The sequence below is a fragment of the Mercurialis annua genome, linkage group LG1-X (assembly GCF_937616625.2).
Source record: "Mercurialis annua linkage group LG1-X, ddMerAnnu1.2, whole genome shotgun sequence".
Taxonomy (NCBI): Eukaryota; Viridiplantae; Streptophyta; class Magnoliopsida; order Malpighiales; family Euphorbiaceae; genus Mercurialis; species Mercurialis annua.
This window is the reverse complement of record NC_065570.1, coordinates 4,050,690-4,077,166: the sequence shown is the minus strand read 5'-3', so window position 1 is coordinate 4,077,166 and position 26,477 is coordinate 4,050,690. Positions and strand designations below refer to the sequence as shown.

At 34.0% G+C, this 26,477-nt stretch overlaps 1 protein-coding gene across 2 annotated transcripts; it reads left to right on the top strand.

Annotated features, from left to right (window-relative positions):
- Positions 1 to 12,405: 12,405 nt before the first annotated feature.
- LOC126664760 (MLO-like protein 12) lies at positions 12,406 to 18,304 on the top strand. Of its 2 annotated transcripts, none has more exons than XM_050357304.2 (14): positions 12,406 to 12,657; positions 13,190 to 13,247; positions 13,439 to 13,593; positions 13,685 to 13,801; positions 14,652 to 14,712; positions 14,894 to 14,982; positions 15,068 to 15,142; positions 15,448 to 15,536; positions 15,627 to 15,676; positions 16,073 to 16,113; positions 16,201 to 16,374; positions 17,018 to 17,053; positions 17,164 to 17,260; positions 17,696 to 17,828. In XM_050357304.2, the coding sequence occupies exons 1-14, from the start codon at positions 12,544 to 12,546 to the stop codon at positions 17,713 to 17,715; spliced, it is 1,176 nt and encodes a 391-aa protein (XP_050213261.1). In that variant the 5' UTR covers positions 12,406 to 12,543; the 3' UTR covers positions 17,716 to 17,828. The 2 variants fall into 2 exon arrangements, with proteins under 2 accessions (XP_050213261.1, XP_050213260.1); XM_050357303.2 differs by having other exon boundaries at positions 12,410 to 12,657; positions 17,132 to 17,260; positions 17,696 to 18,304.
- The last annotated feature ends 8,173 nt before the right edge of the window (positions 18,305 to 26,477 follow it).

Sequence of the window (26,477 nt, the reverse complement as noted above, 5' to 3'; positions counted from 1 at the left end):
CACTTTTTCGTCAAATTTTTCATTTTAATGACTATCGATAACAACTTTATCGATATTATTTTCTTATATTGAGAAAATAGAGTAAAACACAACTTCTTCCGGAAGTTTGTGGTTAAAAGTCCACTTTAGTCCTTAAAGTGGCTAATTTGCACTTTAACCCTTATTCTTAACTAATCGTCAAACTATCTTCTAAGACGCTTTCATATACTTACGAAACTTGACGATCGTTTATTAATAATATTTCACGGACCTTAGCGTGAATATTATTAGTTCGGGCTTTCCAACGTATTTTATTTTTATTCTACTTCCTTTCTTTCTAATTCCGTTCAAATCCAATTCATCGCATATTTATTTTCCAGTTAAAATTATTATTTTATGATAATTCCAATAGACCCTCTTCGGTCTAAGTCCTTATTATCCAATCCTAATCTGATTTTCTCGTTCTTAATGTTTACGATTATGCCTCGTGGCACTACACGTAATACCTCAAAAATTTAGGTTATTACATCGGGTCTAGTACAATCAGTGGCATACCGAAGGCTGCCAATGATGCTCGCATAATCAGACTGTCGTACACTATCACCAGTGTTCTTAAAAAGTTTTACACTTGGATCATAAGGTGTACACGCAGGTTTACAGTCGAAGTAGTTATATTTCTTTAGAATCTTCTCAACATAGTGAGATTGATCTAAAGAAATTCCTTTTTCAGATCTAGTTATCTTTATGCCAAGAATGACATTCGCTTCACCTAGATCTTTCATATCAAAGTTGGCACCCAACATTGATTTCACAGCATTCACAACATGAATATTTGATCCAAAAATCAACAAGTCATCAACATATAAACATATGAAAGTACAAAGCTCATTCTCATATTTATAATATATACATTTGTCACTTTCATTCACTTTAAAGCCATTTGAGATGACAAGATTATCAAATTTCTCATGCCATTGCTTAGGTGCCTGTTTTAGACCATACAAGGATTTGTCTAACTTGCACACTTTCTGTTCCTGTCCATGTATCACAAAGCCTTCAGGTTGGTCCATGTAAATTTCTTCCTCCAATTCACCATTCAGAAAAGCAGTCTTAACATCCATTTGGTGTACTACCAAATCATAAAGTGCAGCGATCGAAATCAACACTCTAATGGATGTTATTCTAGTAACTGGCGAATAGGTATCAAAGAAATCAACGTTTTCACGTTGTCTATAACCCTTAGCAACGAGTCGAGCTTTATATTTATCAACTGTGCCATCAGGTTTCATTTTCTTTTTCAAAATCCACTTGCAACCTATGGTCTTGCAACCGGTGGGTAAATCAGTTAAATGCCAGGTCTTATTGGACTCCAAAGATTCCATCTCATCATTTATGGCTTCTTGCCAAAGATCAGCATCTAAAGAAGTTAGAGCTTCCTGGAGGTTTGCAGGATCCTCCTCTAAGGAATAGACTTGGAAATCAGGACCAAAATCTTTCGTGATTCTAGCTCTTTTACTCCTTCTGATCTCTGGTTCTATATCATCTGTAATCTCTTTATTCCTGACAACAGGAATATTAACAGATGATTCGCCCCCACTATTTCCTAATTTAAAAGGAAATTTCTGTTCATAAAAATCGGCATCCACGGATTCAATAATCACTCGTGCAGTCAAGTCATAAAATCTGTATGCCTTGCTATTGACTGCATACCCAATGAACACACATTCATAGGCTCTACTTGCTAATTTTATTCGTTTTGGATCAGGAATCCTAACATAGGCCAAACAACCCCATGTTCTCAAATAAGACAAATTTGGTTGTCTTTTCTTTAGGATCTCATATGGTGAGATCTTACTGTTTGATTTAGGAACTCTATTGAGTACATAACAAACAGTCAGTAGGATTTCGCCCCACCAATAAGAAGCAGCACCTGAATTCAATAAAATAGACATTACAGCTTCTGTTAGTGTTCTATTTTTTCTCTCGGCTTTACCGTTCATTTCAGGAGAATATGGCGCTGTTCTTTCATGTACTATGCCATGCGAGTTATAGAAGTCTATAAACAAGCTTGATTCATATTCAGTACCTCTATCACTGCGAAATCTTTTGATTTTCTTATTGAATTGATTTTCAATTTCTGTAACAAATAACTTGAACATGTCAAGTGCATCACTCTTATTTTTCATCAAGTACACTAAAGTAAAATCAGAACAATCATCGATAAAAGTGATAAAATAACGTTTGCCATTTCTGGTCAAGGTTCCATCAAGTTCGCATATATCAGAATGAATTAAATCTAAAGGCTCAGATTCTCTAATTACTGATTTATGTGATGTTTTTGTTATTTTAGCCTGACTGCAAAATTCACATTTTTCAAAATCATTTAAGGTCATTTTAGGAATTAATCCTAGGTTACTCATATTATTAATAATCCGTTTATTAACATGACAGAGTCTTGCATGCCAAACATTAAAATCACACAGTAAGTAAACTGAAGTAGAAACTTTATTAATGTCAACATTCATTTTGAACATATTCTCACAAGCATAACCCTTTCCCACAAAAGTACCATTTTTAGTGATGGTACACACATCACCCCCAATAGTCTGAAAAAACCCAGCCTTGTTGAGAAGATAGCCAGACACCAGATTCTTTCGCATCATAGGAGTGTGCATGACATCCTTCAATATTAGCGTCTTTCCCGAAGTGAACTTCAGTTCGACACTTCCAATTCCAGCAACAATAGTGGTGTGAGTGTCACCCAACAACACTTTCTTGTCTTCAACAGCAGAGTATGTCTTAAACATAGTACGGTCATGGCAGACATGGCGAGATGCACCAGTGTCTACCCACCACCCATCAGATCCACCAACAAGATTGATCTCAGACATCATCTCTGTGATCATAGCCACAAACGGCTCTTCAGTCAGGTTAGCCTGAGGGGCTGTGCCTGGTCTGTTCCGACACTTGCGTGCCATATGACCTGGTTTTCCACAGTTAAAACACAAAAACTGTGGCAGGTCATTTCTGACAGGTGGTTGCTGTCTCACATTCTGATTTCCATTCTGTTTAGCTTTGTTACTGTTCACAGATTGGTTTGAGTTCACATTGCGATTCTGATTCTTAAAATTTTTGCCTTTCGGCTTCAGAACCGCAGAACTGAACTTTCTAGTGCTGTTAGATACAACAAGCACTTCATCTTTCTGGTCCTGTTTTCTTGCCTCTTCTTCAATTCGAAGTCGAGTAATTAGACTTTCCAAAGAAAATTCCTTAGTTTTATGCCTTAGAGAATTCTTAAAATCCTTCCACGAAGGAGGCAACTTATCAATTAAAACAGCAACTTGAAATTGTTCGTCTAGTACCATACCTTCTGAAATGATCTCGTGAGCGATTTTCTGCACTTCATGAGATTGCGCCTCTACAGAATTATCATCCGTCATTTGATACTTGAGGTAGCGACTGACTGCATATTTTTTCGTCCCCGCTTCCTCGGTATCATACTTCTTTTGCAACGCTTCCCAAGTTTCCCTTGCAGATTTTCCATTATTGTAATAATCGTATAGATCATCACATAGAGCATTGAGTATGAAATTTTTGCACATGTAATCCATGTTCATCCAGTTTTGAATTTCTGCATTTTGTTTTTCTTTTTCTTCATCCGCAGCATCCTCATCAACCACTGGCATATCAGTGGTAAGCACAGCAGCAACTTTCTTCATTGTTAAGAAGAACTCAGTTTTTTGTCTCCACCGTTTGAAATGCAGACCTTCAAACCGGAATGGTTTGTTGGTATCAACGCCGGAGGAACCGAAGGCAGTGACCTCTTCAGAATTCATAGTAGCAATTGTTTAAGGGACACGTCTAAAAATTGTTGGAACAATTGCTGTTGAAACTTATAATTCTGAAAAGGCTGAGTCGCGGACTAGGTCGCTCTCTTTTAGACGTTTCGCGGCTCAGCTCGAAGGTGCAAAGCTGACGATCAACCACGTCGTCCCCAGGATAAAACAGCCGAACTACTGTCACCACTGCACTGTGATGACAGCTCAAAAACACTTATTCTGATTGCTCAAGATCGGAATTATAAACACTGATGTGTTTTTCTTTACTCAAGACTGAGCTCTGGTTTCTGGTGTATTTCACAAATGAGAGGACTGCCTCTATTTATAGGAAAGTTGAGGGGGACAAAACATTAAAAGCCATTAAAACTGAAATCTGTTTTAATTAAAATAAAATCAGTCAAATAAAATTAAATGTGAGGGAGCTGATTCAGGGATAATGTTTAGTTGCAAAAAATTCAAATAAAAACGTTACAAAAAATTAGTGCTCGAACCGAACCAACCAACCAAACCGAACCAAACCAGGCCGGCCGGCCGACCGGACGGACGGCGCGCGCGCGCGTGTGTGGTAAATCGGTAAGGATTTAACTCCTAACCCACTCACAAAACTGGGTACCCCTTGGGGCCCAAACCCAAGTGAGTAAACCACTCCATATAAACCCATGATAAGTCACACTCCTTACCAATGTGGGAATTAATGCACTTTCCTTATTTTGGATTTTTCACACTAAAGTGTGTTCACACACACTTATTTCAACAATCCCCCACTTGAAAAATTTTAAAATATCTCGAGCAATTTCTGTATCAATAAGATTGTGCATAAGCAAAAGTATCTTTCGATTTGAACTTTTGCGTAGTGAGTAGGATTCTGATTCAACAAGAGTGACTCGTAGTCTTGAACTCTATCTCAGACATCATACCACACACAACCTTTTCATTAAGTGTACTCAAATGCCCGTGCATTTATGGCCCTGCACGTCTATCCCAGTTTAGTGAACGCTCTAGAAATTTTTACCTAAAAAAACTTCATGGAAAGCGGCCCCACTTCCACATTCACAAAGGTGAAGCTATCAAGAGTACTCCTGTAGCTAGGTACTCCACTCCATATGGAGTATAGACTTCATTAAGAGATTCTATTAACTCATCCTCTAATCGCTTCAGGAATCAAGCTTCGATATTGCATGTTCTGGCTCATATCAATCATAACTTGTTATTACCCATTGAACCTATTTCTTGGGATCTCCAGTCAGTTAGGTCGGGTTACCATTATGAATGACTCATTCTATAGGCAATAGTCCCATTCCCTTGGAAGTTTTATGGACTTTCTCTCTAGCTAATCCTTTCGTCAAAGGATCTGCTAAGTTATCATCAGTGCGTACATGATCCACTCTAACAGCTCCTGTTGAGATAAATTCTCTAACAGTGCTGTGCTTACGACGTATCTGTCGTTTCTTACCGTTATAGTAACGGTTCTCAATTTTTGCAATAGCCGCGGTACTATCGCAATGGATCAACACAGCTGGTATCGGTCTTTCCCATAAAGGAATCTCAGCTAGCAGGCTTCTTAGCCATCCTGCTTCTTCACTAGCAGTAGCTAGTGCTATCATTTCTGACTCCATCGTAGATTGAGCCAAAATCGTCTGTTTCTTTGATTTCCAAGAAACAGCTCCACCAGCTATACTAAAGATATAGCCGCTCGTAGCTTTGGAATCATCTGACAATGTATTCCAATCTGCATCACTGTACCCTTCAAGTACAGCAGGATGCTTCTGATAATGTATTCCAAGATTCATAGTTCTCTTAAGGTATCTCATAACCCTTTCGATAGCATTCCAATGCTCAATACTTGGTCTACTAGTAAACCTGCACAGTAATCCAACGACATATGCTATGTCGGGTCTAGTACAATCAGTGGCATACCGAAGGCTGCCAATGATGCTCGCATAATCAGACTGTCGTACACTATCACCAGTGTTCTTAAAAAGTTTTACACTTGGATCATAAGGTGTACACGCAGGTTTACAGTCGAAGTAGTTATATTTCTTTAGAATCTTCTCAACATAGTGAGATTGATCTAAAGAAATTCCTTTTTCAGATCTAGTTATCTTTATGCCAAGAATGACATTCGCTTCACCTAGATCTTTCATATCAAAGTTGGCACCCAACATTGATTTCACAGCATTCACAACATGAATATTTGATCCAAAAATCAACAAGTCATCAACATATAAACATATGAAAGTACAAAGCTCATTCTCATATTTATAATATATACATTTGTCACTTTCATTCACTTTAAAGCCATTTGAGATGACAAGATTATCAAATTTCTCATGCCATTGCTTAGGTGCCTGTTTTAGACCATACAAGGATTTGTCTAACTTGCACACTTTCTGTTCCTGTCCATGTATCACAAAGCCTTCAGGTTGGTCCATGTAAATTTCTTCCTCCAATTCACCATTCAGAAAAGCAGTCTTAACATCCATTTGGTGTACTACCAAATCATAAAGTGCAGCGATCGAAATCAACACTCTAATGGATGTTATTCTAGTAACTGGCGAATAGGTATCAAAGAAATCAACGTTTTCACGTTGTCTATAACCCTTAGCAACGAGTCGAGCTTTATATTTATCAACTGTGCCATCAGGTTTCATTTTCTTTTTCAAAATCCACTTGCAACCTATGGTCTTGCAACCGGGGGGTAAATCAGTTAAATGCCAGGTCTTATTGGACTCCAAAGATTCCATCTCATCATTTATGGCTTCTTGCCAAAGATCAGCATCTAAAGAAGTTAGAGCTTCCTGGAGGTTTGCAGGATCCTCCTCTAAGGAATAGACTTGGAAATCAGGACCAAAATCTTTCGTGATTCTAGCTCTTTTACTCCTTCTGATCTCTGGTTCTATATCATCTGTAATCTCTTTATTCCTGACAACAGGAATATTAACAGATGATTCGCCCCCACTATTTCCTAATTTAAAAGGAAATTTCTATTCATAAAAATCGGCATCCACGGATTCAATAATCACTCGTGCAGTCAAGTCATAAAATCTGTATGCCTTGCTATTGACTGCATACCCAATGAACACACATTCATAGGCTCTACTTGCTAATTTTATTCGTTTTGGATCAGGAATCCTAACATAGGCCAAACAACCCCATGTTCTCAAATAAGACAAATTTGGTTGTCTTTTCTTTAGGATCTCATATGGTGAGATCTTACTGTTTGATTTAGGAACTCTATTGAGTACATAACAAACAGTCAGTAGGATTTCGCCCCACCAATAAGAAGCAGCACCTGAATTCAATAAAATAGACACTACAGCTTCTGTTAGTGTTCTATTTTTTCTCTCGGCTTTACCGTTCATTTCAGGAGAATATGGCGCTGTTCTTTCATGTACTATGCCATGCGAGTTATAGAAGTCTATAAACAAGCTTGATTCATATTCAGTACCTCTATCACTGCGAAATCTTTTGATTTTCTTATTGAATTGATTTTCAATTTCTGTAACAAATAACTTGAACATGTCAAGTGCATCACTCTTATTTTTCATCAAGTACACTAAAGTAAAATCAGAACAATCATCGATAAAAGTGATAAAATAACGTTTGCCATTTCTGGTCAAGGTTCCATCAAGTTCGCATATATCAGAATGAATTAAATCTAAAGGCTCAGATTCTCTAATTACTGATTTATGTGATGTTTTTGTTATTTTAGCCTGACTGCAAAATTCACATTTTTCAAAATCATTTAAGGTCATTTTAGGAATTAATCCTAGGTTACTCATATTATTAATAATCCGTTTATTAACATGACAGAGTCTTGCATGCCAAACATTAAAATCACACAGTAAGTAAACTGAAGTAGAAACTTTATTAATGTCAACATTCATTTTGAACATATTCTCACAAGCATAACCCTTTCCCACAAAAGTACCATTTTTAGTGATGGTACACACATCACCCCCAATAGTCTGAAAAAACCCAGCCTTGTTGAGAAGATAGCCAGACACCAGATTCTTTCGCATCATAGGAGTGTGCATGACATCCTTCAATATTAGCGTCTTTCCCGAAGTGAACTTCAGTTCGACACTTCCAATTCCAGCAACAATAGTGGTGTGAGTGTCACCCAACAACACTTTCTTGTCTTCAACAGCAGAGTATGTCTTAAACATAGTACGGTCATGGCAGACATGGCGAGATGCACCAGTGTCTACCCACCACCCATCAGATCCACCAACAAGATTGATCTCAGACATCATCTCTGTGATCATAGCCACAAACGGCTCTTCAGTCAGGTTAGCCTGAGGGGCTGTGCCTGGTCTGTTCCGACACTTGCGTGCCATATGACCTGGTTTTCCACAGTTAAAACACAAAAACTGTGGCAGGTCATTTCTGACAGGTGGTTGCTGTCTCACATTCTGATTTCCATTCTGTTTAGCTTTGTTACTGTTCACAGATTGGTTTGAGTTCACATTGCGATTCTGATTCTTAAAATTTTTGCCTTTCGGCTTCAGAACCGCAGAACTGAACTTTCTAGTGCTGTTAGATACAACAAGCACTTCATCTTTCTGGTCCTGTTTTCTTGCCTCTTCTTCAATTCGAAGTCGAGTAATTAGACTTTCCAAAGAAAATTCCTTAGTTTTATGCCTTAGAGAATTCTTAAAATCCTTCCACGAAGGAGGCAACTTATCAATTAAAACAGCAACTTGAAATTGTTCGTCTAGTACCATACCTTCTGAAATGATCTCGTGAGCGATTTTCTGCACTTCATGAGATTGCGCCTCTACAGAATTATCATCCGTCATTTGATACTTGAGGTAGCGACTGACTGCATATTTTTTCGTCCCCGCTTCCTCGGTATCATACTTCTTTTGCAACGCTTCCCAAGTTTCCCTTGCAGATTTTCCATTATTGTAATAATCGTATAGATCATCACATAGAGCATTGAGTATGAAATTTTTGCACATGTAATCCATGTTCATCCAGTTTTGAATTTCTGCATTTTGTTTTTCTTTTTCTTCATCCGCAGCATCCTCATCAACCACTGGCATATCAGTGGTAAGCACAGCAGCAACTTTCTTCATTGTTAAGAAGAACTCAGTTTTTTGTCTCCACCGTTTGAAATGCAGACCTTCAAACCGGAATGGTTTGTTGGTATCAACGCCGGAGGAACCGAAGGCAGTGACCTCTTCAGAATTCATAGTAGCAATTGTTTAAGGGACACGTCTAAAAATTGTTGGAACAATTGCTGTTGAAACTTATAATTCTGAAAAGGCTGAGTCGCGGACTAGGTCGCTCTCTTTTAGACGTTTCGCGGCTCAGCTCGAAGGTGCAAAGCTGACGATCAACCACGTCGTCCCCAGGATAAAACAGCCGAACTACTGTCACCACTGCACTGTGATGACAGCTCAAAAACACTTATTCTGATTGCTCAAGATCGGAATTATAAACACTGATGTGTTTTTCTTTACTCAAGACTGAGCTCTGGTTTCTGGTGTATTTCACAAATGAGAGGACTGCCTCTATTTATAGGAAAGTTGAGGGGGACAAAACATTAAAAGCCATTAAAACTGAAATCTGTTTTAATTAAAATAAAATTAAATGTGAGGGAGCCGAACCAACCAACCAACCAAACCAGGCCAGGCCGGCCGACCGGCGGACGGCGCGCGCGCGCGTGTGGTAAATCGGTAAGGATTTAGAGAAAATTAGGATAGATACTCCATTTTTATAAATAATTTGATTTCCTACCTCAACAAGAAAAAGATAGAGAAAATACCTCATTATTTTAGTGCTTTTATTTTTTTACTCTAAAGTACGTTTATATTATAATTATACCTATTTTTTATTAACTTTTTACTCTAAGTATATATTTTTTTACTCTTATTGTAAGACAACTGTCATTTTTTTTTATTTGTCTCTCTTTCTATTTCTCTCTCCTCTCTCCTCTTTTCTTCTTCTTGTTCTTCTTCTTCTTCTTTTTCTTCTTCCTCTCTGTTTTTTTTTTCCGTCAATTTTCTTATTCTTCTTTATTTCTTCTTTTCTTCTCCATTTTTTTTCTTTTCTTCGTCGTTCATTCATCGCTGTGCCGCCGTCTTCATCGCTCCACTGTTCTTTCATATTTTATTTTAGCGAACTTTTCTTTAATTCATGGCGATTATTGCAATTTTTTAACATTCAGATCTAAATAAATTACTCTTGAATTTCTTTTCAGTTGTAGATCTAATGCATGAAAAACGATGTTATGATGAAAAAAACAATTTTCTGCACAAAAAACGATTTCTGCAAAAAAACAGCATCTGATTATCATATGATTATCATAACACTGCAGAAAAATGATTTTTTTTATAAAAAAACAGCCTCTGATTATTATATAAGTATCACTGTATTATCATGTTGTTATCATAACACTGAATAAAAAAATATACAAAAAAAAATTGATTACCATGTTGTTATCGCTGTATTATCATCTCGTTATCATTGTATAATTATATGATACCGAGATGATAATATTTTATAGTACCTAAATGATAATGTTATGACAATGAAATGATAATATCTATGATAATGTTATGATAAAACAGTTTTTGATTATCATGTCAGTATCACTATATTATCATGTCATTATCATAACACTATAGTGTGATAATGTTATGATAATGAAGTATGATAAGTTTATGATAACGTACGTACAAAAAAATATAAGGATTTCATGATAACATAATGATAATGTTATGATAACTAAATCAGTTTCTGATTATCATGTCAGTATCACTATAATAATGTATGATAAAATAGTGTCTGATTAGCATGTTAATATCACTACATTATCATGTAGTTATCATAACACTACAATATGATAACTAGATGATAATGTTATGATAATTGAATGATAACGTACGTGAAAATATAATTACAAAAAGAATTATGATACCAGTTATAACCAGATGATAATAAAATAATAAAGTAATGATAATAGTATGATAATATATACCTATATGAAAAAATTACATAAAAGTTACGATAACGAGATGATAATGTGAAAATAATAGTATGATAAGGTTTTATGATAATAAAATGATAATAATATGCTTGCATGAAAAAGAATTACAGAAAAATTATGATAACGAGATGATATTGTGAAGATAATAGTATGATAAGGTTTTATGATAATACAATGATAATAGTATGATAACTGTTATGAGAAAAAATTATGATAATGAGATGATAATGTGAAGATAATAGTATGATAAAATTTTATGATAATAATATGATAATATGATACATGCATGAAAAACAAATTACAGATATAATTATTATATAAAAATATTAAATATTTTTTATTCTAAATATATTCAAATATTTTATAATTTTTTTTATTATTAACATCCTTTTTAGTAATATATTCAGTTCATATAAATTTTTAAATTTGCTATTCATATAATAAAATATTAAAGTGATAATATATATTTTAAAATTAATTAATAAATTTAATAATATTTGAGCAAATAAAAAAGAAAAAGTCAAATTTAATGATAATTTCTTATATATATATTTGTCATTAATTTAAAAATGAAGAAAAAAAAGAATAAAAAAATAGTGAACAATTAAAAAGTTAGTAAGTAAGAAATTGTTAGTAATTGGTTTGTTAATAAGTTGAACAAGAGTGTCAGGTGACACAGATTGTGTCAGGAGAGAGAAAAGAGAGGGAAAAGGAGAGGGAGAAAGAGAAAGGTGGTTGTCAGAGTAAAATTCTAATATATTATGACACGGGGAGTAAAATTACAAAAAGTTTAAAACAATGATGTATTTTTAAGGATTTTTCCGGATTGAGGTAAAATTTATAAATATTATTTTATTTTAGGTAAATAAGTAAATCTCCCAAGGATTTAACTCCTAACCCACTCACAAAACTGGGTACCCCTTGGGGCCCAAACCCAAGTGAGTAAACCACTCCATATAAACCCATGATAAGTCACACTCCTTACCAATGTGGGAATTAATGCACTTTCCTTATTTTGGATTTTTCACACTAAAGTGTGTTCACACACACTTATTTCAACATATATAAACTAATCGCATATCGTCTCATGCACCTAGGGGAAATTCCATGACTGATTGAGCGATAGAACCAGCGTTTAGTTATATGATTATATGTTTATGTTGTAAACTTTTTGAATCTTGAAACATTTAACTTTGGGGTTTGAAAAAACTATTTTTTTTTATCAAAACTCTATATTTACTATATATTTTTATAAAATAATTGTTACGTTTAATTTTAAGCTTTTCGTCTATTTTGGTGCTATATATCCTTGCTAAGTAGCACAGACAGAGACATGAACAAATTGAACATCTGAATTTGAATACGGTAAAATGGTATCATTCAAGATTTTTTAAGTTTAAAATGAAATTTTATTTTAATTCAAGCCTTTAACACATTTACAAAATGAAAAACATTAATTGAATGAATTGCAGCACCTAGCTAGTCTACAGGCCGGTGATGCCATAAAATGTCATTAAAGGTTAAAACAAAATTATATGAAATTATGCACACTTTGACTTACAAGTTTCAGAAATTTAATTCTCTTTTTTGTAGTTTTCTTCATTTTAAATGTTTCACTTCCCCACCAAAAGGGAGCACCATTCAATACCAAACTTGCACAAAAACTAGTTAAATTGTTACAGTTCTCAGAGAAGTTTTTAGGCAGTAATTCAGTTCTAATAGAGAGAGATGGCTGAAGAAAGAACTTTAGAAACAACACCAACATGGGCCGTAGCAACTGTTTGCTTCATTTTGATCTTGTTATCAGTTACAATGGAGCATTTGCTTCATCTTTTGGCTAAGGTAAACAAATAGTATTGACGGCCCCAGTGGCGGAATCAGGGTGGGGCCGCCCCATCCCGATTCTAATAAATTTGAGATTTATGAATATAGAATATTTTTTCTAAAAAAAATTCAGTCAAATGACATATTATATGGTTCGAAAGATAATTAAATAATATGTTGTTTGGTTTAAAAAAAATAGTCAAATGGCATATAATTCATCTGAAAGAAAAAAATTATACCCCACTTTGAATAATTTTTCTGGTTCCGGCACTGATGGTCCATTGAAATGCATGCATGATCAATTTGTTTTTTTTTTTTTTTTTTTTGAAACTCATAAAATTTCATTAATCAAAAAGCCATTTGATCGGCCAGAACATGATTTGAAACTTTTGGAGGACATAATCCTTCCAAACACTGCTCTTAACAATGGTTGCTAAAGCCTCTCTAGCTAAATAATGAACAAGCATATTCGTACTCCTATTACAATAAGAAATATTAATACATTTTTCACTACTAACCGGACTTGATCAATTTGTTTCTGTCTTTGTAGTATTTCACTCAAAGAAAAAAGAGCGCACTCATTAAGGCTTTGAATAAGATCAAATCAGGTAAAATTAAATATGCAAGAAATCTTTATCAATTCTAATACAAACTTGGAGTCACTATAAGTATAGTATAGTAACCAATTTATTAATTTTTTAAATTCGGAATCGAAACTGCAAATAGAAAAAAGTACGCCAACCCCCGAATCAATTACCCCGGTTTCTCACTATTGTGGCTCAATTTTTTTTAATTGTAGAATTAATGCTGCTGGGTTTTATCTCATTGTTGCTGACTGTGAGTGAAAAGGCAATTGCAAATATTTGCATACCAAAGAGCATAGGAGAAACTTTTCTTCCTTGTGGTAGAGTCAATTTTATTGAAAGTGAAGAAGTGGCCAAATGTGCAGAGCAGGTTTAATTTGTTTTCAAATTAATTCTTTTTTTTAATTAATAGCAATGCTAATTAATTTTTTTAATATTGTGACCATATGATTTTTGAACAGGGAAAGCTTTCTTTGTTATCTAGATCAGGTGTGAGGGAGCTTCAGTTCTTGATTTTTGTGTTGGCTTCGTTCCATTCTTTGTCTAGCATACTCATATTTGGGCTTGGCATGGCCAAGGTAAATATATTATTTTTGCTGAATGTTCTTGTCTATAGGCCTGCCAAAGGCCAATTTGGGCCCGACAGCGCCACAATCAGGAAAAGACAGGCCCAAAACCAGGGGCCAACCGGTTTCAAGCGATTAGAAAAACTGAAACCGTAATAGACAATTTTGAATGGGAACTCGAGGTTCCGATTCTAATTAACCTTAGAACAGCCGGTTCACGAATTGTAGCCAGAACTAACTCTCTAGCTAGATATGTTGCATAAAAATTTATCGTGTCCTGCAATTTGATATTTTGTTTTTGTTTTTGTTTACGGAATAACTTTGAAATTGCAAACTTTATTTTACAACATAGTCTTATAAAAAAATATCTTTTTGTATTTTTTTTCGTTTTAAAGTATCTGTTTACGTGCTACAAACTGCTTGTATGTTCTTTTCTTTTTCACTCTTTGATTTCTTTATACTTTCTAGAGACTATTGTTAGTTTTTGTTTTGTAAATACAAATGGATTGAAGTCAAAGTAAAAGAAAAAGGATTCTGAATTGAAAGCAAAGCTGTAGAGGAAATATGGCTAATAATCACTCACAGTCCCTCACTTTTGGACCTTCGTTCCACAAACCCTTTAAATTTTAATTTCGATCAGTAGACCTTTTGAATTTTGATTTGAAGGTCGGTTAATTCATTTCGTCCATTTGAAGTCTAACGCCGTCTCATGTCTATTAACTCGTCACTTCAGACATGACAACAATTAACTCTTGAAAAATACTCTCTAGTTATGAACATTAACAAACAAAATTGTTCAAATTAAAGAACCTTTTAAATGGAAAAGGAAAATAATTTCTCTTTTAACTCTAAACTGTTTCAGATGAGACGATGGGAGTCTTGGGAGGCAGAAACAAGAACCCTAGAATATCAATTTGCAAAAGGTATTTGTTGTGCACTACAAATGTTACACGTAAACTTTTCGAATTCTACATTTGATTTCCGTTTTCAGAACACTTATAAAACTTAAAATCTATTTTGATAACTTAATTCTATAAAAAAACATATATTATATTTTTATTTTTTATTCGAACATTTTCCGTTTCATCATTTCCGTTTTCGTAGATCCAAGGAGGTTTCAGCTCACTCATCAAACATCATTTGGCAAAAGGCACTTGAGGTACTGGAGTGAACACAGCATTCTTCGATGGCCGGTAGGTTAGTTCATCTAGTAGAACATTTTTATATACTTAATCTTGATTTATAAGTCTTATTATGTGCTGTTTTTTCCACCCACAGACATGTTTCTTGCGGCAATTTTATGGATCCGTCTCCAAAGTTGATTATCTCACACTTCGACACGGATTTGTCATGGTACAATAAGTACTTTAGTTAAACGGTTAATTACTATTACGCTCCCTTATAAATTTCTAAAAATTATTATTTTCCCCTCATATTTTGATTTTTTTTAACTACCATCCCTTTTAATAAGGGGTTTTGGTTAAATAATCATAAAAATTAAGGGGGAAATTATGACTTTTCAAAATTGAGGGGAAAACAGTAGTTCGGGTATAAATTAATGGGGTAATATAAATTAACCATCAACTAAAACATTTACATTTTCATTAACCTTTAAGGTTTTCTTGACATTTTTGTTCATCTAATGCTTGATCACACAGGCACATTTTACACAAGGAAGCAACTTTGATTTTCAAAAATACATCAAAAGAGCTTTGGAAATTGACTTTGGAGTGGTGGTGGGAATAAGGTAGATTTGTAAGGATTACTATAGATAGTGACTTAATTCACTTTGTTGTTTTTATTCTTTGTTTTAACTTATTTCTGGTTTAATTTGCAGCGTTTGGATATGGATCTTCTCTGTTTTTTACATATTCTTCAATGCACATAGTAAGCTAACAACAAACATGCTTCTATATATCAAATCTATGGTTTGAAAAAATCAAATCGATAAATTTAATTCAAAAAAAATTGGTTTTACGGTTCAGCATTGTTTTGGACATAGATTTTATAAAAGAATAAAGAAATATTAAAAGAGTAAATATTCGCTCGCGAAATTTTTTAGACAAGCAGAAAGCTGACTGAAAACCGACTGGTGGTTCAATTTTATAAAAGAGGCGAATTTTGATTCAGTTTAATTTGAATCATATGCACACCCATATCAAATCCAATAAAGATGCATTTCATCCTTCCAAGTTCCAACTTGGCATAAAAGATGAAAAATGTTCAAGTTCATGATTTTCCTTTTTTACAATGTTAATTGAATTCATCATTTTCTTACTACAGAATTTTACAGTTATCTATGGCTTCCATTCATTCCATTGGTGGTAAGAAATTACTTACTTTTTACCTTTGGATCAGTAATAATTTTGCTTCATAAAAAAAGTGCATAAGAGAGGAAAAATGTGTTGTAGATGGTGCTGTTGGTTGGTACTAAATTGCAAGGAATTATAACTTCAATGTGCTTAGATAGCCATGAAAAATCTCAAATTGTTAGAGGAACTTTGCTGGTTAGGCCTAGTGACCATTTCTTTTGGTTTGGTTGCCCTAAGTTGCTGCTTCATCTCATTCACTTCATTTTATTTCAGGTAATTACTTTCTTCCATAAAACACAATCCTTCTATTATGTAATTTTTTGGAATTTCAAAGCGTTTCCGGAAATAAAAACGAAACGCCAAATTAAGGGTTTTAAATTAGGGTTTTGGTTGTTTTTTCATTATTTTTAGGGGCTAAAATGATGTTGTTTTGATCCTTTTTAATTTATTTTTAAACTAAACCGGCGTCATTTTAATATAAGCTAAACCGACATGGTTTTGACTAAGGCAGAGGAAATAGTCAACAAACCAATGTATTCTTAAAACATGACAGCCTCCAATTTTTTTCTTCACAGTCCCAAAACTTAACCAAAACCCTAAATTTTTTACATATCTTAATTATCTCTTAAAAATTAACAATTATTCAAAATAATTTCAAATTTTAGAGATACCAATTTCTTTTTTCATTTGGTATAAAATAATAAAATATATATCAAACGGTGTAACATTTGATCTAAAAATTTAAAGAAAAAAACAGCAATTACCGACCAAATAAATTTTTGCCTCTAGAATAAAATTTCCGATTCCGGCCACTGATATTTAGTGAGTATGGTCCATGGAAATTAAGAATGTTTCAATTTTTTTTTTTTTTATTCTGTCTATTTCTGAACTTATATATTTCTTGTAATTTTGGCAGAACTCTTTTCAGCTAGCATTCTTCACCTGGACTTGGGTAATTAACAATTTTATTGAGTTAAATTGTGTTGCTCTGTAGAAATACATTTAATACTAATTTTGCCTCTAAACACAGTTCAAATTCGGTCTAAAATCATGCTTCCACAGAGAAACAGAGGATATTGTAATAAGACTAGCCATGGGAGTGTTGGTGCACTTCCTCTGTGGCTATGTTACTCTGCCATTATATGCTTTAGTCACACAGGTAACAGCAACTATATTTTTTTATTTATTATTAAAATTTAAATTTCGTCTTGTTAAATGTTTTTTTATTGAAAGAAAAGTTGGACCATAAATGAAAAAGGTACAAAAATTAACTTTCTTTTAATAAATACGTCTAGTTGGTTCTTCAATATGCTTATTATAATTAAGTCAAAATTATTACTTTTAAAAAGTTACGATTTAAATAATAAAAGTCAAAAAAAAAATTAGTGATTAGACCGATTAATAATGAACTAAATTATATTATTGTCATCATTAATATGATGTGTTAAATGTGATACTTTGTCCGCAGATAATGTGGTGGATGGAGTCTATCTAACAATTTTTCTTAACCAACATGACCGTGACAAGTGTAAAATACTTTCAAGAGTTTGATCATGATCTTATTTATTTATTATATGATTTTGATGATTTTCAGATGGGCACATCAATGAATAAAGCTGTATTTACAGAAAATGTGGTTATAGGACTTAAAAGATGGCGAGCCAAGGCTAGGAAAAACCTTAAAAAATCATTCCCGGTTAACCCTTTGATTGATGGTTCGGTTTCTTTGGATTCTTCAGCTTCTTTTAGCTTTGATGCTGCACATTTAGCCATTCAATTTGATAATGGGAAAAATATTGAAGGAAATCAGAATCGGCCTCACAAAATAATAAATTCATCTGATGGATTTCTTCCAAATTTGATGAGTGCAACATTAGTATCAGAAAAAGTATAGCAGTTTTTTCTTTTTGGGTATTGGAGAATATTGTAATGAGTTTTTCAGACCATGCGAACTAAATTCGGGAGTTCGGATTGCGTGAACTAACATCCGAAGAAATTAGCCCAGCAACCGACCATCGGAGCCTCCCCCTTGAATAGGCTATAACAATTAACTCTAAAATATCATGGAAGTTTATTGTAGAGATGAAAATACCGACAATGAGTTATGCAAGTTCAAATAGTATAAACATTAGGAGCATCTTGTAAAGTCGTGAGTTCAATTTCTCTCACAAACACTTTTCTTTCTCAGTTATAAAAAAATTAGAAATTTGAAGACTTTTTGATATATAACTAATTGATATTATTATAATAATAATAATTATTATTATTATTTAAAAGAACTGAAAAAAAAAAAGACATTTAGTTTTTTGGTTGAAATTAACTACTTAAGAGCATTCATCAAAAATTAACCAAGAGCTATTAATAATGCATTACATAATATAGCACGGCATAGTTTCATATTCCAGAATTCTTTGGAGCAATGATTAATTTTCTACAAAGATAAAGTAGGGCGCAATGCTCATGTTTATGCAAGTGTAGATAAATTCTCATTTTTCAATTTTTGTTTTCTTCTGTGAAATATATTATATGGCATATGTAATCATTTTAAAAAAATATAATAGCAACAAAATAGACTTTGGATGGGGTCAAATGCTTACAAGTTCTTATATTAACTTTGTTATGATTTGAAAATATTGAATTAATAGTGTCTGATTTTTTAACATCTGCGATTACCGTTTTTTATCTGTTTTTTTATTACCGGTATGCTGAAAATATAAAAATAGTCTCTAAATTTACTTAACTTGTAATAGTGTAAATGATATACTTGCATATGTGAAATCGAAATGATAGATTATATCAATACATTTTAAATTTATTTGTAGCTTTGTTAGACTTTCGGTAATTGAAAGTACTATTATAACATACGTATAAAAATTCAGATAACATCACTAACGAGTCACGACTGATATAATTTTTTTTTTTAACTGCATTTGAGCTATTAAATCTAACTTAGATATTTTATGATAAAATCATTTTCTTACGTTAGGAGGAATGACCTGTTCCTTTTACTATTTGAATGATCTGTTTTTTATTACATTAACATAAAGAAGACCTGCGGGTGAACTTAATTTTCAAAGTAAACCCTCTCAGTTTATTTCATTACGACATGTAATTTAAATTTAATTCCTTTTTAGTATTATTTTTTTAATTTAAAAAGTAAGCTGCTGGATGGACTTGTAAGCTGCTGAATGGACTTTGTGCCATTAAGAAACAAACAAATTTATATAGTTGAATAATTATGTAATGGACCCAAATCTTTAAAAAATTGCATTAATATAGCTACATGTAAAACCATAAATAAATGGAAGTTTGTATCTCAATTTTCATCATTGTTTAGGTCAGCCAAATTGAATAAATCATAATGTTTATACATATACACACATTGTTTAACCTTCATAATCTAAGAGCAAATTATATGTTATCTAAATTTGTAATATAAATAGTGGGGACATTATTTTCAGATGAAATGGGTGATTTAATATTTTAAAAACTAATAATATAAAGAAGATAATACTTGAAAGATGTTGGAGCTTTATGGCTATGATCACTAGTTTTTTTTAAGCCTTCAAATCTTTTTGACTTTTTCAAAAATACATTCAAAACTTTCAAGATTATAAATTCAGATTTCTATGAATCATTTACTGCACTTCAAAACAGCTCACAGACCTGTTAAGATAGTTATATTATACTTATGTAAAGGTAGTATAGTCCCTTGTTATTATTGTTTAGGCTTTTTATTCAAATATAAGACTTGAAATGGGAGCCAAATATATTTTCTCATTAAATTAGTTAGCCTCTCTCTCTCTCTCTCTCTCTCTCTATATATATATATATATATATATATATATATATATATATATATATATATATATACCCTTATTTTTTAGGGATTAAAACTTTTTCTTCTAATGTTAACCTCCATATTCTCTTTTCTCTTATCAATGGTATTTGCTATTTATCTCATTATTTTTATCATGGTATCAGAGCCAATTTCTCGCACTTGGCATTGATTTATCTTTCTGGTTAGCGATTGCTCAACTCGTCTTTTGGATTTGTTCTCTCTAATTAGTTGATTTAGTTTGTTGTTGATTTTATTGATATGGCTGAAACTAGAGATGATTCACTTCAAGCGGTTAGTGTTCATATAGATGGTAAAAATTATGCATATTGGAGCTATGTGATGAAAAAATTTCAAAAGAGTAAACAAAAATGAGGTTATGTTTCAGATGCCTTTATTAAGTCTGAAGATAGTGCAACTGCTGATTATGTGACTTTGTTAGATTAATGAGACGTGGATAATTCCAAGATCACTACTTGAATTAATAATTCTATTAAGCACTCGATTGATACCCAGTTAGCAAAATATGATACTGATAGGGGTAGAAATACCCCAAGTTACAGGTCGTTTTCGGAGTCAATATTTGCATAATACTTATTGTTTTTGAGTTTATTAGTGGCTTATTGTCATTTTGAGTGTTTCAGGAGAAAAATGCAAATATGGCGACTTTTGGAGCGTTTTTGGTGTTTTCTAGAAGTCCCGAGTGAAAGAGCGCTATTGAGCGGGATTTGGAATTGAAGAATTTCATTTTTGGGTTAAGTCAAAAGCTACCCGCTCGCACACTCCATGACAGATCAGTGTGCAAGCAAAAATTGGGTCAATTCAGTAGCCAAATGCCAAGATTGAAGAAATGTGAGAAATTGGCTAAGTCTGGAGGTGTGCGTTCGCACACCCCAGTACCTGTTCGCACACCAACCTGCTCGCACACCTAATGTTGAAGTGGTGTGCAAGCAAAATGGAGGAGTTACAGTAGCTTCAAGAGAAAAGTGGAAAATTGGCCAAGTAAGGGAGTGTGCGTTCACCCGTTCGCACACTCCCTGCAGGTTTTCACAGATTGGACAAAAATACCCATGAATGACTTCTGAAAGCCGCAAAAACACGAGGGCACTTCTGGGTTTTCACCAACTTCGACCTAATATCAGATTTTAGAGTCGGGAGCCGTATAAATACTAATTTGTAACATTGAATAAGGGTTCGCTCAATTTTGTATTAGACATAAACCCTAGATTAGAGTTTTCTTATCTTTTCATTATCGAATTATTCAGTTCTTCATTATTCTATTGTCGATTATCATTAGTTTACTTTCGAACAAGGTACGATTATTATCAATTTCATATTTAGTGTTTTCTTTACTCTTAGTATGAATTCTTTAATGATTGCTTTTAGTATTTTTATTATTATGTCTAGCTAAACCCTTCGTTGGGGATTATTAATCAAATTATGTATGTTTAGTTAAATCGGAATTATGGGTTTTTGTTCTTGATATGTTCTTAATTATTGTACTTAATGCCTAGCCTGAATTGATCACTTAGTCTTTGCCATTTGTTTTAATTTTAACTCGAGAGAGTAAAATTGGAATAGAACAATATAATTAGGAACGTAGGAGTTAATTGCGCGAGAGTGAATTAACGAATGCGTGTTCTTAGGATTCACTTCATAATCATTCAATTAATCAGTAATTAGGTTAATCATTGTGCGAGAGTGAGTAATTAACCTATTATTCATTAGTTTAATGCTTTTGCCTGTAATTGCTCGAGAGAGAATTTTAGGTGCTTCCGATTAGTCCGAACCATATCAGAACAATACAATCCATAACCCGAATTAAATAATCAGCATAACAAAGATTAATAATCCCTGCTTTTCTCATTATTGTTAAACACCAATTTAATTACAGCTTTAGTTTACTCTAAGTTACAATTGTTAATTTCTGTATTTTAATTACACAACAAACAAAAATTGTCTTTTCGGCTATTCGAATCGAGTTTCTTAACTGGTTGTCTTTAGAGCTTTCTCTATGGGTACGATATCTGGACTTCGCAGTCTATATTACAAGTTGGCTACGTACGCTTGCGTATCTTTACCAACAAGTTAGCAAAATATGATACTGCTAAGGAGGTTTGGGATCATCTAACTAGACTATACACACATTCTAATTTTGCAAAACAATATCAGTTGGAATCTGATAGTCGTGCTCTGCAGCAGAAAAGCATGAGTATTCAAGAATTTTATGATGTTATGACAGATTTGTGGGATCAACTAGCTCTCACAGAATCTGCTGAATTACGCGCCTTTGGGGCTTATATTGCACGAAGAGAGGAGCAAAGATTAGTACAGTTTTTAATGGCTATTCAGGATGAGTTTGAAGGACTTTGAGGGTCCATTTTGCATCGTCATCCGCTGCCTTTTGTTGATCCTGTTGTGAGTAAACTTTTGGCTGAAGAAATTCGTCTTAAGCCTTCTGTTGTTAAGGAAGTTTCTACGGCCTCTAATCCATCAGTCTTTGCCATGCCTCCGCGACCGAATTTTAATTCTCAATTCAGGCCTTTTTGAACTGTTATGGAATTGTTGCTCAGGATGAATGTGATTTTTGTAAATAGAAAGGTCATTGGAAATCACAATGTCCAAAGTTGGGTAAAGGAAAGCAGCAGTATGCTCAGCAACATCCCCACCAGCAGTCTCATCAGTGGAGTTACCGACCACTGGCTCCTCATAATAGACTTCTTATTTTTCCTCATCCTCACAATGCAATGACAACCACTTCTTTAGATCCATCAATGATTGATCAATTTCAGCAGTTCCTTGCATCTCAGCCACATGCTATGTCAGCTTCATCTCAAATAGGTTTGTCTTCTAGTTCGTCAGGTATATCTTCTTCCTCTTGGATTTTAGATTCTAGTGCTTCAAATCACATGTCACCTAATTTGTCATCTTTTACTTCTCTAACTCCTAAAGTTTCAGTTCCTGTTATGAGTGCTAGTGGTACACCGATGCCCTTGCAATGTGTTGGTTCGGTTGTTACACGTTCTTTGTCCGTATCTAATGTTTATCACATACCGAGTCTTATTTTAAATCTTGCTTCTGTTGGTCAGCTTTGTGATAATGGTTTCTTAGTTTCCTTTACTTTTCTGCTTGTTATGTTCAGGATCTAGAGTCTCAGAAAATGATTGGGATCGACCATAGGGAAGGAGGACTTTATATAGCGGATCAGCTTAAAACTCCTAAAATTGCGGCTTATGTTCTTGATGTGGATATAACATCTTTTCGTTAAAGTCCTTCTTCGTCTGTCTTTTACTTGTGGCATTCTCGCCTTGGTCATGTCTCTAGGTCTCGTTTGCAATTTTTAGCTTCTACTGGAGTTTTAGGAAACTTAAAAACTCATGACATTTCTGATTACAGTGGTTGTAAACAAGCAAATTTTTTTGCTTTGCCTTTTCCTAAAAGTAATACTATATATGTTGCACCTTTTGATCTTATTCATTCTGATGTTTGGGGACCCACTCCTGTTTCTACAAAAGGGGGTTCTCGTTATTATGTCTCTTTTATTGATAATTGCACTCGTTATTGTTGAATTTATCTTATGAAACGTCGCTCAGACTTCTTAGGCATTTATAATGAGTTTCAATCTCTTGTGAAAATTCAACATGCAGCTGTTATTAAATGCTTTAGATGTGATTTAGGAGGGGGGGATATACTTCTAATGCTTTTAAGGAACTTCTTGCTTTAGATGATACTATTTACCAAACTTCTTGCACTGATACTCCTGAGCAAAATGGAGTTGCAGAAAGAAAACATAGGCATATTCTTGAGACTGCCCTATCACTTTTATTGTCTACTAGTGTTCCTAGTGAATTTTGAGGGGAGGCAGCTCTTACTTTTATTTATTTGATTAATATAATTCCTACTTCTCATAATTCTAGCTTATCCCCCTATGAAAGATTTTATGGTAATCCCCCAGATTATTCTTCTCTTTGTGTTTTTGGTTCTACATGATTTGTTCTTCTTTCTCATGTTGAACGGAGCAAATTAACTTCTCGGTCTACTATATGTGTCTTTCTTGGTTATGGTGCAGGATAAAAAGGGTATCGTTGTCTTGATCCAATCAATCATAAGTTATATGTTTCTCTTCATGTAGTCTTTCTTAAACATATTCCTTATTTTACGATTCCTGGCCGTTCCCACAATATGTCTATGCCTGATCTTGTTTGCATTGATCCTTTTACTGCTGCTGATGATGAGCTACCTCATGTTGGCAATTATAACACTCCTACTGGCCCCTCAACTACAATCTCTACTCAATCATCTTTTGAGACGGCGGATACTACTGAACATCGATATCCTGTTCGAAATTGTAAGTTTACTAGACAACCTGATTTTGATTATTCTTGTCTTTCAAGTTCATTTGTTTCCTATCTTGCTTCTATTCATTGTCTCTCTGAGCCTTCATGTTTCAAAGAAGCAATTCTTGATCCTCTTTGGCAGCGTGCTATGGTGAGGAGCTAACTGCTCTTCATCAAACCCATACTTGGGATTTAGTGTCTCTTCTTGTAGGAAAAAGTGATATTAGTTCTCGTTGGGTCTATAAGATTAAAACAAAGTCTGATGGGTCTATTGAAAGATATAAAGCTCGTTTGGTGGCTAAGGGTTATTCTCATGAATATGGTATGGATTATTAGGAGACTGTTGCTCATGTTGCTAAAATGACTACAGTTCGAACTCTTATTGTTGTTGCTTCTGTACGTCATTGGGATATAACCCAAATGGATGTTAAAAATGTGTTTCTGAATGGTAACCTTCATGAAGAAGCCTATATGATTCCTCCTCCTGGTTTTGATCATCATCCTGATGAAGTTTGCAAACTTAGGAAGGCTCTGTATGGTTTCAAACAGGCTCCCCGTGCCTGGTTTGAGAAATTTTCTACAGTCATTACTTCTCTTGGTTTTCGTCCAAGTAACCATGATTCTGCTTTGTTTGTCAAGTGTACTTCGGCTACAGTCATTACTTTCATCTACTTCAGCTTTAGAGTTATGTGCTTACTCTGATGCTAATTGGGCGGGCGATCCCACTGATCACAAATCCACTACCGGCTTCTGTATTTTTCTAGGCGATTCTCTTATCTCTTGGAAAAGTAAGAAGCATGATGTTATATATATCTCGGTCTTCAACTGATGTCGAATATCGTGTTATGGCTTCTACCACTTGTGAAATAGTTTGGTTGCGATGGTTGCTTGCTGATATGGGTGTTTTTTGCGGCGACCAACTCCTTTGCACTGTGATAATAAGAGTGCTATTCAGATTGCTCATAACTCGGTTTTTCATGAAAGAACCAAGCATATTGATTATCATATTACTCGCCATCATCTTCAGAATGGCACATTGACGTTTCCCTTTATCTCTTCTTCCTTACAGCTTGTAGATTTGTTTACCAAATCATTATCCTCTTCGCGCTTTCATTTCTTGACCGACAAACTCTCGATGCTTATTGTTGTCGCATCATGAGTTTGAGGGGGATGTTATGATAGTTATATTATGCTTATGTAAGGGTAGTATAGTCTTTTCTATTATTGTTTAGGCTTCTTATTCGAGTATAAGACTTGTAGCAGTGGCCAAGTATAAGATTTGGAGTAGTGGCCAAGTATAAGACTTAGAGTAGTGGTCAAGTATACTTTCTCATTAAGTTAGTTAGTCTATATATATATATATATATATATATATATATATATATAGAGAGAGAGAGAGAGAGAGAGAGATGTACCTCTGTTTTAGGGATTAAGGCTTTCTCTTCTAATGTTAGCCTTCATCTTCTCTTTTCTCTTATCAATGGTATTTGCTATTTCTCTCATTATTCTTATCAAGGCCCACCTCGTTCCTTTTGTAGCAGATATGGAAGGAGATCCTTCCGCCTCAGATTCAATTTTACGTATGATTATTATCTAGAGATCGCACATTGGTCAAGAAAGGGATTTTACACTATGATGATTATTTTTGTTCTGTTTGTTCAGAGGAGGAATCGAGTATCCATATTGTTTTGCATTGTCATTTTACTTGGCGATTTTGGTCTATTTTATTATCAAAATGCAATGTGACTTGGGTTTCTCCGGGGTCTCTTGATGATTTTTTCACTCATTGGAACTCGTTATCAACCGGTAGACATCGCAAGCTATGGAAGCTGATTTGATTTTTTGGAGTTTGGCACTTATGGAAGGCTAGAAATAAACGGGTTTTTGAGGAGGAGTCGTTGGATGTTATTTCTTTGCTTTTCTTAACGGTTTGTAAGGCATTTGATTTTCACAAGGCGTACAATCTAGGATTCTCATACACTGACAATGATGTTTTTAGAAGTATAAAGTTATTCAATAATTTTTTGACTTATTCACTTAAAAATACCAAACGTTTGCATTTTGTGTCAATCATAGCCAAACCTTTCCAACTCACCAGATTTAGCCAATTTTCATATATCATGTTTCTTTTTTAGCCTTTTGCGAATCAAACCGAATTTCTTGCCACTTTGTCATCCTTGTCAGCTCCAATTCACCAAATT